At 51.9% G+C, this 15,759-nt stretch overlaps 1 protein-coding gene across 3 annotated transcripts in view; it reads left to right on the plus strand.

Annotated features, from left to right (window-relative positions):
• DPP6 (dipeptidyl peptidase like 6) overlaps window positions 1-15,759 on the plus strand; it is an 827,489-nt gene that overhangs the window by 733,119 nt on the left and 78,611 nt on the right. For all 3 annotated transcript variants that reach the window (XM_076006752.1, XM_012786244.2, XM_012786246.2), the window contains exons 11-13: window positions 5,682-5,805; window positions 7,440-7,478; window positions 13,559-13,666. In XM_076006752.1, the coding sequence (XP_075862867.1) occupies window positions 5,682-5,805; window positions 7,440-7,478; window positions 13,559-13,666 (271 nt within the window). The remainder of the gene's footprint in view (window positions 1-5,681; window positions 5,806-7,439; window positions 7,479-13,558; window positions 13,667-15,759) is intronic.

Below are 15,759 nucleotides of genomic sequence, written 5' to 3' on the forward strand. Positions count from 1 at the left end.
TATATTCTTCTGTTGCATTGCTCTTTCCCCGAATCTCTCTTTCCAAGCACACTCCACAGCCCTGCCACGGCACGGACCGCTCTTCACAACCTGGGCACGAATGTCGTCCTGGGATTTCCCCACGCCTCTCCCCGGGCGCAGTGACAGTTTCCTGGATCTCCTGTCGTCTCCCTTCTTCATTTGCTCCCGCTTTTGTCTGGAGTACGTCCTCCAGATAGATGCTTTCCCAGGAAAGGAATGTGGGAAGTGAACTTTCTGGGTTCTCAGATACCTACAGTTGTCTTGCTTTTCCCCTCACATGCGTTTAAAATATTACCTGAATGTAGAATTGTAGTTTAAAAAATCTGTTCCTCAAAGCTAGGCGGACAGATAGCTTCGTTGCCGTCAGCATGCAGCGTCACAGAGGATGAGCCCGATGTCAGCCTGACACGTGTTCCTCTGTGGATCACTTATCTTTTTTTTCTTTCCAAAAGCTATTTAGATTTTGAAATAATATCTAAATGTGGGCTTTCTTTTCATTTATCACCTGTCGTATCCACAGACTTTCAGCTGACACTCCTGTTTCAACTGCATTTCTTAGTCCCATGCCATATTTCACCTAGAGCTCTGGGTCCCCAGAATTCTCTCTGAAATTTCAACTCGGCAGGTGTCTTAGGCTGCTGCCTTCTCCAGCTACTCTTCCCTCGTGACTCCTCCGTCTGCTGCTGTCTTCCAGAACTGTGCTGAAATCTCTCGGCCCCTCCTGCTATCCTTAGTATTGTAGGTAGATACGTTCCTGTTTTATTCCTGCATTATCATTGCCATTAGGTTTCTGGAGGGAAGAGAAATAAACAAATGTGATAAATCCACCAGCTTAAATTGGAAACTTCCAGTGTTTTCTTAATCACCTTCCTCTTATTTAAAAAGTAATCCATGCAGTGTAGAACGCAATAAACACCTGTCAGCGCACTGCCCGTAGGTAACGACTGTGGGGGACTTGATAGATTTTCCTTTGATAATTTTTTCTAGGAATGTATATTTGCTCTTGGCTTATTTGGTTTTTTCCTTTTTAAGTAACGAAGCTGTTTTCCCTGCACCTTTTATCGCAGCTTCCTTTCCCACTGACTTGCGATGACATCGTTATAACTGTTCTGTTCTCACATAAACATTGTGCTTTAAGACTCTCCTCCCACTCGTAGGTTGATACATCAGTAAACAGCCACGTAGCTCTATAGCTGCATTGTATTTTCAGCAACTCTTTGTATAAATCCTCCCCCATTATTCTTCCTTTTAAAAAATCATCTTGGCTTTTTATCCAGTTCTTCTTATATGGAAACTTTAAACGTATTCTATTTGATGCCCCCCTCAAAAGAAATTCATTGGTCCTTCTATTAGAATTAATTGGTTCCTGTAACAAATATGAGGCATTCGCCATGTGGGAAGTACCGTGCAGTGTGCCGAAATACAGAGTGAGTGAGGTGGATACAGCCTCTGCCCACGTGAAGTTTAAATATAATATTTTCAATTTTATCTAAATCGGTAATTATTTTGAAAAGTTAATCATGTTTATTCTTCTATTCCAGAAACATAGTATGTTTCTATTCCTTTTTCTTAAGTGTTATCCTTCTGTTTCATCATTTGTGATGTGTGCTACCTTTTGATTTTAGTCTTCTTTGAAAAATTTACTAAATGTTTATAATTTTACAAAATAATTGCCCAATATTTCTTTTTTATATTATTTTTATCACTTAATTTGAATTTATAATCAAACTGATAGTAGTTTAGAACTACCTATGAGTTAATAGATGTTAAAGATGATCTTTTTTTTTTTACATGCTGAGTTTTTTATTTTGAGCCTTTAATTTTGCGTTGCCTTCCTCCCAAGCCATATTGTAGGCTATAAACAAGTAGAAGATATGCTCTAAACAAGAAGACGTTGATTGTTAAAACACACATTGAAGCAGTAAATAACAATAAACATGAAACAGGAGAAACTTTATATAGGCGCCGAGATTTTATCCTCTGTGAAAACTTGTTTTCTTCCTACTGGACTGTTGTGGAATTTCTTTTTCCCTGTAACTAGAAGATCCTGTCGAACACGTTTAGCTGTTGCGTCAGTGCCCCCCCGGAATGTGGAAAATCCTGGTTGTCCTCCCATGCGGGTCTTCCTCCTGCACACAGAGTCTTCCTCAGTGTCTGCGGTTGTGACCTGCAGTCACGCTGGCTCCTGCAGAAGCACCTCTGTCCCCAGCTGTGCAGTAGCTGGCTTCTCCCGCATGTCTGAGCCGCCCTTCCCTGCCTTCCTCGAGAGCCTCCCGCTGAGTCCTCCTTTTATCTGAACCAAATTTCTCTACTTTTCAGTTTTGGTTCCCTTGCAAGCTCCTTGTCTCACTTTTTCCGTCTCCTCTCATGTCTTTAGAGCAGGCATCCTCAAACTATGGCCTGCAGGCCACATGCGGCCCACCGAGGACATTTATCCAGCCCACTGGGTGTTTTTGCCGCCGCTGCCTGTCCTGCTTAGCAGCCGCCTCGTCCCGGGCCCACAGTGCACATGTGTGGAAGGTGCGCGCCGCACTCTCCAGCGGCCCTCCCACGGTCCGAGGGACAGTGAACTGGCCCCCTGTTTGAAAACTTTGAGGACCCCTGCTTTAGAGTTATGTCCTTTTCACTTTCGGTGTCATTTCCCTCTTCTCTGCACTGTTGGACTGACGCTCGAGGTCCTCTACCCCCGAAAGGAGAGCTCCTCCCGCACCTGGGCTTGGCCACAGGCGAGGCTAGGAGTCACCTTTGACCCCTCTCTCTGACTTTTTGGGGGCTACTGAGCCCCCCCTCAGATGTGAACCTGGAAGATGTGGTATAACCACATCCATCTGGTTCCACTGGGCTGAGTTGTAATTTTTCTTCTGCCTTCTTTAGAATGTTTCTGGGACATTCTAAGTCAGTTTTCATATACATGAAAAATTGTGATCTTCCTCAACACCCTTAACTCCCACACTTCTGGCTGGGGCACACCCAGCGCTTCGGAGGGGAGCAGAAGGCAGTGGGCGGAGAGGAGGCGCCCTCCGCTCCCATGGAGGGTGGGGCCTGTTCCGCGGGGGAAACGGAGCTGGCAGCCCCTTGTCCGACTTCCTCAGCTCCCTCTGTGTGGCAGTGAGAGGTCTGCAACATCAATTTTTGGTGGCGCTGTGACTTTTCATCATTTCTGGTGTCCTTTTACGCACGATAACTCTAAGCTGGTGAAGGCTGCCTCCAGTCTGCTGGCCAGACACCACTGCCTGCGGGAGGAGTCTGTGGTCCCAGAGAGGCCCGGGTCTGTGCTATCTGCGACAACCACACAGGCACTCCCCATAGGTCGTCAGCAAGGGCTTGCCTCGAGGCTCAGCTTTGGTGCCTGGCACCGACCTCCCCATCAGTCTGTTCCGTTGCTTCTGCGTACAGCTACTTAGGCTCACGGCTTGGAAGTTAAGAAGACGGAAAACACATTGTTAGGAGAGCTTTGCTTATTTTACGTAGGGATTTCTGTGTACGAGAGGCTCCACTAAGCAGGTACATGTTTTATTTTCCTCCCCTTCAGCACAGAGTGTGACTACAGAACTCACACAGCAGAAGAACCCCCATGCATCCAAAGTGTCGCCTCATTGCGGGGCACCGCACCTCACCCCCTAAGTGCCTCTAATGCTCCTTCCAAACTGCCACATTGGTGGCGGTGCTCTGTCTTTGCACACGGACTTGGTTTTTCGAAAACAACTGAAATGCGTTTAGCGCCAAGTCCAGTCATCGGTGCAGGTCGCGGGATTGGGAGGCGTTGGTTAGAGGCAGGTGTCGCAGGGCAGGTAATCCACGAGCGCGGCGTGCCGTTCCCGGGCGACGCAGAGAAGGGCTCCCAAGGCATTTTGACAGATGGCAGCAGGGCCGGAAGAGGCGTGTAACTGCCTAAGACGTGAAGAGCTGCCGCTCACCCACGTAGGGCGGGACTCCTTGCGGATGTGCACGTTTGAAAAGGTGTCTCATCATATAGTCTTTATGAAGTCCCGTGATAATCTTTATTGTTTCAGGTTTTTCAAAATATTTCTCATTATTTTTCATCCCTGTAATACCTCTAAAGGCACCACCTGTCTCTTTTTTTTTTTTAAGTTCATGTCACACAAATGAGGAACTGAGGGTTCAAGTTCCATGTGACATCAGCTGCAGAACCAAAGCTCCTGCAGGCCTCCAGGGTGAGCCGCGTTCCGCCCTAGTCCAGGTGGCGCGCCCTGCCCCAGCCGGGGTTCCGCGGGAGCCAGGCCAGGCGCGTGCACGCGGGCTCTCCTGGTTTTCACTGCCGTTTCCTCTCTGCAGTGAGGAGCCCCGCTCCTCGCACATGTATGCTGTGCGCCTCCCGCACCCTGTCCCCAGGACACCCCCCAAGACTGCAGCGGCGGCTCCAGGCTCCTCTCCCGGCCATGCGCCCGGCGGTCACCTGAGTGGGAGGCCCGGGCGCTCCTGTGTGCCACCTGCTCCTGATTCAGGTCACGTTGTTAAAAACTTTGATTTGGTGCCAGAACAAGTCTATTGTATGTTTAAAAATAAAAAAAGTAAAAAAAAAATAAAAAATAAATTAAAAAAAAAAACTTTGATTTGGGGAACAGGAGAGATGCAGCAGTTTACCTCCTGGTCCACTGAGGCTTGGGTCAAGGCAGCTGGTCCTTTCTGGTGAAAACAGAAAATATTTGGTCCTTTCCAGTAAAAATAATTACTATATGTATGGAGGTCCCTTTCCTGCTTGCTGGAAACTGTCTGGTGAAGGTGCCACCCGCCGTCTGTAGTGACAAAGGATCTTGTAAGACCACGAAGTAATCGCTCTGAACAGCAGATCTCATTATAGATACAGATGGGGTGGGTGATTGAACACACATCAGCTGGCTTCTAGAACATTCTGGGAATTCACCTGAGGATATTCATTTGGAGCATTTATTTTCTCAACATTTCCTTCTTCCTCTTAAATGTAAACTGTTTTGTTTTTTTTTTAATTCAGTTTTTGGTGGGCTGTAGGTGATCGCATCAATTGCCAGAAGCCTAATCCATGGAATATTGTGGTATTTTCAGGTTTGGGCAAAGTCAGGCATGTGACACCCAGGACATCAAACCAGGTTGACCTGAAGCCATGAACCAACTTCCCTAATTAGCTGGAGAGCAACCCACAGTGTTTTGTATTTAAGGAAGCGGGAAAAAGGACGGAGCCTTTGGCAGCCCGGCTCTGAGGTTTTCGCCCGCTGCCAAGCCCCGTCCGGGCTTTCTCCATCCTGCCTCCTCCGACCCTCCCTGCTGCTCGGCAGCGTGGGGCTGTGTACTTGCCTTGCACGGTGCCGTGACAGTCGCACCAACGGGGCAGCGTCCTCTGGGGCACATGGCTTGAAAGCCCCTGGGGCAGCCCCCATGCACACTCCCTGGGGGTGGACGGCACGGCCAGGCGTAGAGTCACAAGCACTCCTGTATGACTCTCCATGTCTGGCAGCGTGTTGTAGTCCCTGTGAACGACTGGGCTTCTGTCAGAGCCCTGCGTCCACCTGTGTTCTCGGTAACCCCACAGCAGGACCTCACAGCGTGGCTCTGTCACCCACACTCCCCAGCCACCGGCCCCTGCGTCCCGGGCTGGGATGGGCCCCTCTCCTGGCCCCCGGGCTCCCACAAAGTCGCTAACCCTGTGCGTTGGCCGTTTTCAGGGAGTACTACATCACCATGGTGAAGTGGGCCACCAGCACCAAGGTCGCCGTGACCTGGCTGAATCGCGCGCAGAACGTGTCCATCCTCACCCTCTGTGACGCCACCACGGGGGTCTGCACAAAGGTACGGGTGGGGGGGCACGGGGCTCAGGGCTGGTAGCAGGGAGCGTCCGGGCGGCGTCAGAGCCCTGTGAGCCCTCTGGGCCTGAGCAGAGCGGGCACGCTCGCTGCCGGTGCTCTGACGGGCTTGCTGGAGGAAGGAGCGTGGGCACAGGCAGGCAGCCGCGGAGTGCTCACGCTCTGTGCCCTCCCCGAGTGCCAGCAGCAGAGCCTGTCCTGCAGGTGGACGCGCAGCGCTGGGCTTGGCGCCACCTGGTGGGATGGCTGAGTACTGCCGCTCACGCAGGCGAGTCACTCGGGAGTGGCTGTTGTGTCCTGCGGCCAGCTCACTCCACCACTCACTCCTCCTCCTGCTGGGTGCTCAGAGAGGGGAGGGGCGGCCAACAGCCCAGCACGCTGCTGGTTCCTCCAGGGACCCAGTCGGCCGGCAGGCAGCTCTGCGAGGGGCGCAGGCTGCTGTACTGTGTGGTCAGAGGCGGCCGCGCCAGCGTGGGGAGGAAGGAGAAAGCGCAGACAGCAAAGAGCCGGCAGAGGAGGAACGGACACCTGAAGAGAGGCCCGCCACCAGGCAGGCGGGGAAGGGGCTGGCCCACGCGGCTCACCCCCGTCACAGCCCTGAGGAGCAGGCCATCTCACGTTGGGTGAAAAATATCAGTGTAAACCAATTAATACAGTCAGGCAGATCTTCCAGAAGCTCTTTCTTGACCCTGCATTTTTACTCCCCACCCGAGAAAGAAAAAGCTTGCGTAGGCGTATGCACTGAGACTCGCACGCATGCCTGGGCCCCTGAGACAGCAGCTGTCACTGCGCTGCCGGGTGCGGGTAGGAGGAGAGGCGCAGGGGTTGTTTCTGGGAGCAACATCCCCCAGCCGGCCAGTGCCGTGCTCGCCTTCCTACAGCCTGGAGCAGGTTCCGGGTGGTTCCGGGGCTCGCTGGAGGGAGGCGAGTGGGCACAGGTAGGCAGCTGTGCCCTGACCCGTGAGTCAGCCACGGAGGCTGTGTCCCGCCGGTGGCCCAGGGGCAGGACTGCCCACGGTGCGGGAGGTCAGAGCAGCGGCGGCGACAGGCCCACAGCGCCTGGGGGTGACTCCGTGTCGCTGAACGGCCAGATCGGGGTGTCCCGGGTTCTGTTTCTGTTTTGTTTGTGCGTCGTTCCACAACGCTGCCCTGAGAGCTACTCTTCATGTTTGTTTTAACCCCTTTTAAGGGTTGTGGTCCACCAGGGTTGTGACTCAGAGTTAGAGACTGGAATTCTGATGCAGTGTCCACACACACACACAAATTCCTGATGCAGTGTGGCACCCGAGGTTAGCCTTTAGAGGGACACATGCCGGGCAGTGGTGACCGTCAAATGGCAGACGTGCCATCGTTCTCCAGAGGACTCCTGCACGCCACGAATTTGTCCCTGTTGTTAGGGACAGTGGCATTTTTCTCAGTCGAGGACACTGTGTTGGGCTCTGAGCCGCACACGAGACAAAGAGCTGAGCAGGGATTACCTCCTCCCAGAGCGAGCCCCGGCAGCTGTTTTGTGCTTGTGCAGCCACCGTGCAGGTGAAGCCGAATTGTTTTCCGCGCTGTTGGCCACAGACACAACGTGTGCAAAACAAACCCTCATCTAATGCTCTTATTTCATTTCAGAAACACGAGGATGAAAGCGAGGCCTGGCTCCACAGACAGGTAACTGCTCCGTGCGCGTGCCCCGCAGTCACCCACCTGTCCTCAGCACTCTGACCACAGCGGGACACTGCACAGATTGTCACGCAGGCAGAGCCCCCACGCAGAGCCCGATGACTGTATGGCTCTGGTCAGCGGGCTGGGCGACTGCTCTGCCGTCTCCGTGTCCTCTTGGGTAGCCCCAGGGCCTTCCTGGAGAATCTTAGGGTTCCGGGGAGAGAGTGTGATAATCATGGCTCTTCAGACCTAGGCTCTCAGTTAGGTGACATCCTTTTGGTGAATTCCAAGTGATGAGTTCTTAGATGCTGCCGTGACATAGTCTACTGTAAAAGAAAACACAGATGTGGTTGATACTCCTGTTTGTTCTCAGGGGCGGCTTCCCTGGGTGTCTCCTCCCTAACCCAGGTAAAGAAATGCGCATTAGAGCAAACTCTAGGGACTTGAGATTAAAAGAGGTCAGGAGAAGCCTGGGTCGGCCACTCTGTGTCAAAGTATTTTTAAAAAATTAAACTTACACAAAATATAAACCCCTCAGCACTGGTATTTTCTTTCCTTCCTTCCTTCCTCCCCACCTCCCTCGCTCCCTCTCTCTCTCTTTTTTTCTTATTTTCTTATCTCATTCCACACTCTGACATTAGAAAGAATAGGTGGGAAAGCTTTAAAAGCTTATTTTCTTCTAATCCTGTCTTATGGGATGAAAATTGTTTTACCATACTCTGGGGAAAGTCAAACCGGACTTGAGTCTCAGGAGTCCTGGCGGAGAGGCACAGGTGTGCTTCGTTGTTGACACGGGAGAGTCTATGAATGGAAAATAACTAAAGCTGGACGACACAGCTAGCAACAGTGGCTCTCCCAGAACATTCCAGCTCTTCAACAGCTGTGTCACTCCCTCTTGTCTGTGGAACCAGCCTCTGTAAATTGTCTCCAGGGCGATACCCTCCTCAGTGGACAGTGTTATTTTTAAATACATCCTTTTTCCATTCTGTGCCAATCTCATTCAAAAGAGGCATGGTTCGGTTTGGCCACCTTTGTCTTCCCACATCAGAGCTTGGGTACCACGTCCATGCCAAGAAGAAATCAAAAATGACAGAGGAGTTGGGAACCCTAACATATCAGCATGCTGGAAAGTTCTCGAATGCCACCTGGTTCAAACATATAAGCGCAAATATCAAAAAGAACATGATGTTTATCTTACATAAGACAAGATGTCAGAAAGATTGGAACGAAAGGACCATTCTTAACGCTTCATCATCTACATAGTCGTGTGTTCAACCAGTATTTATGGATTGTTCAAGGCAAGACGCTAGACTTTGTGCCTTTCAAAAAGTGAGTCTTTGACTGTCACTGGGCACACGTTGTCATGTGTCAGAACGTCACTCCTATTTGTGGCCGAGTGATATTCCATTATGCATACATTCCACAGTCCGTTCACATGGCGACGGACGTTCGGGTTGCTGCCGCCACTTGGCTGCCGTGACTAGTGCTGCTAAGAGCAGACACAAAAGCCAGCTATTACACAGTTCCATTCATATGAAATTTCCAGAATAAATAAATCCATACAAACGGAAAGCACCTTGGTGGTTTCTAGGGGCTGGGAGAGGAAAATGGGACACGACAGCTTAACAGATATAGGGTTTTATTTGGGAGCAATGGAACGATCTGGAACTACATAGAGCTGGCAGTTGCACCACATAGTGAAGGCATTAAACGCCACTGAATTGTTCACTTGTATTAAAATGTTTTATGTTATGGGAATTTTACCTTGATAAATCTTCAAGAAACGAATCAGCTAGAGCAGGGGTCCTCAAACTTGTTAAACAGCGGGCCAGCTCACTGTCCCTCAGACCATTGGAGGACCGGACTACAGTTTAAAAAAAAAACTATCAACAAATTCCTATGCACGCCGCATATATCTTACTTTGAAGTGAAAAAAACAAACGGACAAAAACACCCGCATGTGGCCGCGGGCCATAGTTTGAGGACGCCTGAGCCAGAGCATCAGCTCCCAGTGGCGCTGTTTGCCGTGCAGCCGGGGAGAGGGGCTGTGCACGTACGTGCCCAGCTGTGGGAAGGAGGGGCCCTCAGAGATGTTCAGAAACGGTGACTGAGAGTCTGGACGCTGGTGGCAGTGGGAGCCGGGAACGGCAGCACAGGTGACCTTAGCCGAGGGCCGACTTGGCACATGACCAGGAGGAGGTGAGGACGTGCCTGTCAGAGCAGCCCAACTCTGTTTCCGTACTAGGGGGCAGGGAGGCCTCCGGAACGCCAGGGCAGAGGTGCCCACTCTGCCTCCCTGTCCAGCAGCACGCCCATGGTGGGGGTGAGGGGGGCCCCTGGCTGGTCACCTGCGGCTTTGCCCTGGGGATGGACCACAGAGTGCATGGACTTGCAGGCCTGTGGCAGGCCAGGGACCAGTCCTCCTCTGCTGGTGCTGCTTCCTCAGCTCGGCAGGGTGGCTGCAGCGCCGAGACCACCCCCGGGATTTTTCTATATATCTTGCCTGTGTATCCACCGCCCCCCGCCCACGAGAACGCCAGCCCAGCACAGGGCAGACAGCCTGAGCGGGATGTGCGAAACCAATGTTTCCAAGCAAAACCAAGTCAATGCTTAAAAAAGTAGCATGAACTAAAATAATTCTCACAGTTTTAAAATGTGAACTTTAAAGCATTTACAAAGTAAACAGCTAAATTGTTTAAATTGCTACTTAAAAGCCTGCACTGCTGTCTTGAGTTTGAAAGGTGACATTCTGTGACACACGTGTCTTCCTGTGAGATGGCGCGTCCCTCGGGCAGCCGGCTTGCCCGCGCAGCCGCGCCCGTCCCTGGTTGGGTGAGCCCCACCCGCAGCCGCAGCAAGGGGACGGTATGTCAGAGCACCCTGCAGACTGTGAGTCTGTGACCGCCAAGGTCAGGGCTCCAAGTCTGTAGGCAAATCCAGTTTCCAGCAGTTTCTCCTTACATTCCTTTTTCCATAAAGGAATTCACAGACCCTGTTTTTCAGAAATGATCTGTAGTGTCTCCGAGTCCTTGAGGATGATACCACGAGTCCCTGGAGGCAGCTGAGGAACTCGTTTAAGGCTGGATCTGCCGTCTGTTGCCAGAGAGGCTGTGTCTTGGGCAGAGCTTGGGAGCGTTTCTCTGTGGGGAAACGTGGGGACAAGCCAGGGAACACACACTGAGGCCATGCGCCCTCTGCCCGTCATCTCGAGTGGGTCGTGGAAGCTTGCTGCAGCTGACCCAGAGAAGACCAGGATCTGGAAATCGCGCAGAGCTCAGGGACAGTGGTCTGCGTGGGCCACCCAGTCTTCCAGGTTACGCTGCCAGACGGGAGAGGGTTCACGACCAGCTAACTTTGTGGAAGTGCCATTGAGCCGTGCAGCTGCCTCTCTTCACTGCCCGGTCCTTGACAGCACCCTCGGCATGGACCCCACAGAGACTCCCCACGAGACAGAAGAGGCGGATGTGTGTGGGGGAGACCTGCCCAGCCCCCTCTCCTCCGGGAACGTTGTGGGAAACAGCAACCCTTCCACCGCACCCGCACACCCTCACCGCCCCGGCCACCCAGGTCTGTCCTGACGCAGTTCCCAGGGGCCGCCGCCAGACCCAGCTGTCCCATGCAGAACCCAGAACTTGCTGTGTTGGCTGAAGGGTCAGTTCTACAGATCAATTTCTGGCTGTCTTCTGCAATCAGAAGTTTTGTTTTGTGATTTCAAAATTTGGGCTGGGACATTGAACAGGCTGAGTATATCCGACCCATGGAAAGAACTGGCAGAAAGGCAACAAACGGCTTATGGAGAATCTCTCACCATAATGGGTCCAAATATGCACTTAGATGGAAGAAATAAGACCTAGTGTTTGATGGATCGTAGGGCGATGATGGTTAACATTAATCGGTTGTACATTTCAAAGTAGCTAAAATAGAATAAGTCGAACGTTTCTAGTGTTAAGGTAAATATTTACAGTGGTGGATATCCCAGTTATGCTGACTTGATTGCATAAATGTGTCAGCTTATCATATGTACCCTGAAAATATGCACATCTAACATGTATCAATAAAAAAATCAATTAAATGTCTTAAAAAGAACAGAGATTAGTTTTAAACTCAAGTGCCAAAATCTAAAAAAAAAATCTTAATAGCAAATATTCATATCAAGGACATTTAATGAATTTTTATTTGGATTAAATCACAGCTAAAGTTCTATGACCACGTAACTAACGTAAGGGTTAGTACCGAACATCGCCTGGTAATTGCCATAGATGGTTACGGTGACTGCGATTACAGTTTTTCATCAATTAAAATGGCAAGAAAGAAGAGGGAGTAGCTCGATTCAAATGCAGCCACTTTCATCTGTAGTCACATCTGGAGAAATGATGAGTCGGTTTAAAAAAAGAATCTCTCACAGATCTCCTGAGCACGGAGCTGTCGAAGCCAGGCATTGTGTGTGATAAACTCTGTCATCCAGAAAGACTGGAACCATTTCCCCCCAAAATCAAATGAGAGGCAGAACCAGGACGAGACCCAGTTCTCCCAGTCAACGGTCATTGTATTAAAATACACTGAAAACACGCTTTGCTTCTCAGAGAGACCCCAGGCCTAGCGCCTCTCCCCGTGTTCCGTGGAACGTTTCCGTGGAACGAGGTGAAGATGGCGTCCACGTGGTTGAGGCATTCTCCTTATGAAAACAATGCTTCTGGCCAGAATTAATTATTTATCATATTTATTTAAAGTATTTTTCTTTGCCAAAAGGGCAAACGTTTCTCCCAGATAACCGAGGGACTGTTGCCGTACCCATCCTGCAGTGGTTGGCAAATAGAAACACATTTAAAAAGCCAAATTAACCACTGGGCTTTCCATTCCCTCTGCTTCTAAATACCATGCTTCCAACTCTAAATGGAAAAATAAATATTTGCAGATTAAAGGTTTCATTTTACTGCAAATATTCATGAAGATTGAACGTCGTTTTAATCACACGTTAGTTTATTTCTCTGGGCATATCGTATTTGCATGTGCTCGCTCACTGTAGGGAAATGAGTTTTCCTTGTGCCAGCTGGGGTTTATTTACCATTCATTCTCAACCCTGCATCAGCGTGGAGCTCCTTGAATCAGAAAATATATATCGTGGCCAACTAATTGGTGTTCGCAGGTGGAGACTTTCAAACCTGAGCTCCAGAGAGGCTGAGACTCTGCCGCAGCAAAACCCCGCTTGCCCGTCGAAGCCACGGCCGACCTGGGGCCGGCGAAGGCTGAGGAACGGGCTGCTTGGCGTCCGGGGCTGGGGGCCCGGTGGCCACCGCTGGCCACACTTGCTCTTGGGACTTAAACCCAGCCCGGAACCCCTTCCCCCAGAGGAACTGGGAACTGCCTTTGTTTCCAGGGAAAAGCGGCAACAGATCCAAGCCAGCGTTGGCATCTGGTGCACGCCTGGTGTTGAGGGATCCCTGGAGTGCTATTTTCCCTGTCATCCACACTTAGAATATTATATAGGATTTGTCCTTGGTTCCCCCCCCCCACCCCCTTTCTTCTTGTCTTCTTGAGGGCCTATTCAGTGTGAGACAGATTTTATTAAATAAGAACAAAAGACAGGCTTGGAAGAATAGAATTCATTTTTAGGCAGAGTCGGGTCTGTGAGTGTTCAGAATTATGTTCTTTCTGATATATAATGAATGCCACCGGAGAACTGTTACAATGCACTCCGCTTTCGATGGGCAGCGGTTCAAGGGGAGGCCCCCGTGTGCTTTTCGAGAGTCGGGTTCCTGTTCTCTCTGCTGAGCTTGGCACGCACACGCAACAGTTCTTTTTATTGGTGCTTTGTAGACAGGGACGCCTTTTTAACAGCCTTTGCTTAGGCTGTGGCCCTTCATTCTCCCTTATTCCTTTCCTTTTAAGAAACTCAACATCTGGCTCACGATTCCCAAGGCAAGAAAAGGCCCCGCCGAGCACTCATTCTTTCAGCTGTAGTATCCTCTCTCGTTAGAAATGACATAGGAACTGTGTCTCGCTCGGGCTGTGTGTTACCCTGGTCCACCCTCTCCAGAACTCAGTGAAGCCTCAGCCATGGTTTAATCCATCGCTTTTGTCCTCAGAACGAAGAGCCCGTGTTCTCCAAGGACGGCCGGAAGTTTTTCTTCGTCAGAGCGATCCCCCAGGGAGGGCGAGGAAAATTCTACCACATCACCGTGTCCTCCTCCCAGGTAAATCCTGCTGCCTTCCGCAACCCTGTGGCCGTGTTGACGGCGGTCTCTGGTGGCTGAGCACACTTGCCACGTTCAAGGACCCCAGAGTCCCCCCAGGTATACTGAGTCTCGCAGGTGAGGTCCCCGAGGCTGGGCAGAGCGTGACATTTGCGAGAGACTGGAGGTGCCCATCAGGGCGGCGGGTCGAGCTTTGCTCTTTGTGTTAACGCTTGAGAATATGAACGGTTCTCCCGGCAGTGTCAGCAGGGACCGCGGGATTCCAAGGACTGTGTGAACACCTGTGCCCTTTGCCCTTTCCCTCTCCTTCCGCTAGCGGTGCGGGGGTCTCCCTTATGCACCCTCTACCCTCAAGGCTGGGCCCCCTGCATGCAGGGTCCCTCACGAGTCTGGCCTCCCAAGCTGTCCCTTCCCCACTTCCAGCCCAACGCAGGTATTATTTTACTACGCAGCAGCTACTGAACATCGCTCACCTGACCCTGGGTTCTGGGGGGTTAAGAGTGGGGTGTCACCGAGCAGGGATCTTCAGAGCTTGGTATATATTCAGAACCAGCAGTCCACACCCCGGCGGACACGGTCCCTGCAGAGGCCACCTCGGGGGGGCCCCACCCCTGCGGGAGGCTGCTGCCACGGTGTGGCACTTGCGGGGAACTCTGCCCTGAGAGAGACGGGTACGGACAAAGACAGGCCCTGCCGAGCACAAACCCCATCCTCTCAGTGTGGATTCCATTTTTGAAGCCGTCTGAAGTTGTGACATTTGGGATCAGGGTAGGTGAATAAAATCTGATTAGGAAAAGGGTTCATCAAAAATATTCTGTGGATATAAAGTTAGAAGGCTTGGGTTTATGATCTGGCCCAAAAGGCAACTTCAAAGGAAAAATTCCAAGACTACCCCACCTGAGAGCAGCTTCGTGGAACAAGGGCGGGGGCTGCCGTGACCCCCACGGTGGCGATGGCGTCTCTGCAGAGCCTCAGGTCAGACCCTCCCCCGTCCGTCCACTCAGCTGCGTGGCTCACAGAAGGTCCGAAAACTGCCTCCGAGTATTGATGCCTATGGTCTTCACTCCAGGGCCCAGATTCCTCTGTTTGCTCATTTTGGACCACTTCAATCAAGATTTTAAAATTTTAGGTGTTTTCACAGGGCCCCCAGTCCCTGCCTTCACCCAGGTGGTCAGCGCTTGCTGCAAACCACCGAGAGGACCAGCACATCCGGCAGCAGGCAGGTGTCTGCCCTCTGCCCGGGAGGCAGGTGTCCGTCCCCCTACCCATCCCAGGAGCCCTCGGTCCCCGGCCCCTCCCGCTCTGCTCCTCTCGGCTCTGCCCACCCCCAGGACTCTGTCTGCTGTCCCAGGGTGTGGGCCTCGGGCCTCGTGCCTCGGGCCCTTCACCTAATTTAGTCCCCATCAGCTCTGCACCTGCTTCACCTGGCGCCTGCCGTCCAGATCAGCTGCCAGGGCCGCACTTCGGTGCTTTGGCACCTCCTCATCCAGTCTCCGGTCACCGCGGGAAACGAACGTGGCTCCTGTCGAGGCAGCCCTTGCTCCCTCTCTGTTGTGATTTATCGTCATAACCACTCCCCTTAGCCCTGGAAGGCACGTGGGGAGAGACAGCGTGCGCCAGCGTGCAGTCCTGGATAGTACAGTTCCAACTGTCCCTGCCAATGACGGCAGAGGGTGACAGAAGAGCCCAGTGTCCCCCTGCCTCCCTCCTTCACTTTTTCTCTATTTCTTTGCCTGATTCCATCCACTTCCCCGCATTTCTCTCTTTCCTTCCCCCTCCCCAGTCCCCCCAGTAATGACTCAGTGATCAGATCTGGGGTGTGAAGGGCACAGTGGCAGCCCCATGAAGCCTGATTCCTCTGGTAAGACGCTTCATGGTGGCAGAACTGGCGATCCAGGTACCAGGTGACAGGCACCACGGAAGAGGACCACGCGCTATTCCCCGTCGCTGACGCTCAGGGGGAGGGCTGGGGGCCTGGGGTGGTCAGCAGAGCTCCGCAGAAGACACTGAACTTGGGCCAGGCCCCTTGGCAGAGGACCAGGCCGGGAGGTTGGGGGGGTGGCACATCCCACGCAGAGAATGGCGGCCCCTTG

The sequence above is a fragment of the Microcebus murinus genome, chromosome 9, assembly GCF_040939455.1.
Source record: "Microcebus murinus isolate Inina chromosome 9, M.murinus_Inina_mat1.0, whole genome shotgun sequence".
Lineage (NCBI taxonomy): Eukaryota > Metazoa > Chordata > Mammalia > Primates > Cheirogaleidae > Microcebus > Microcebus murinus.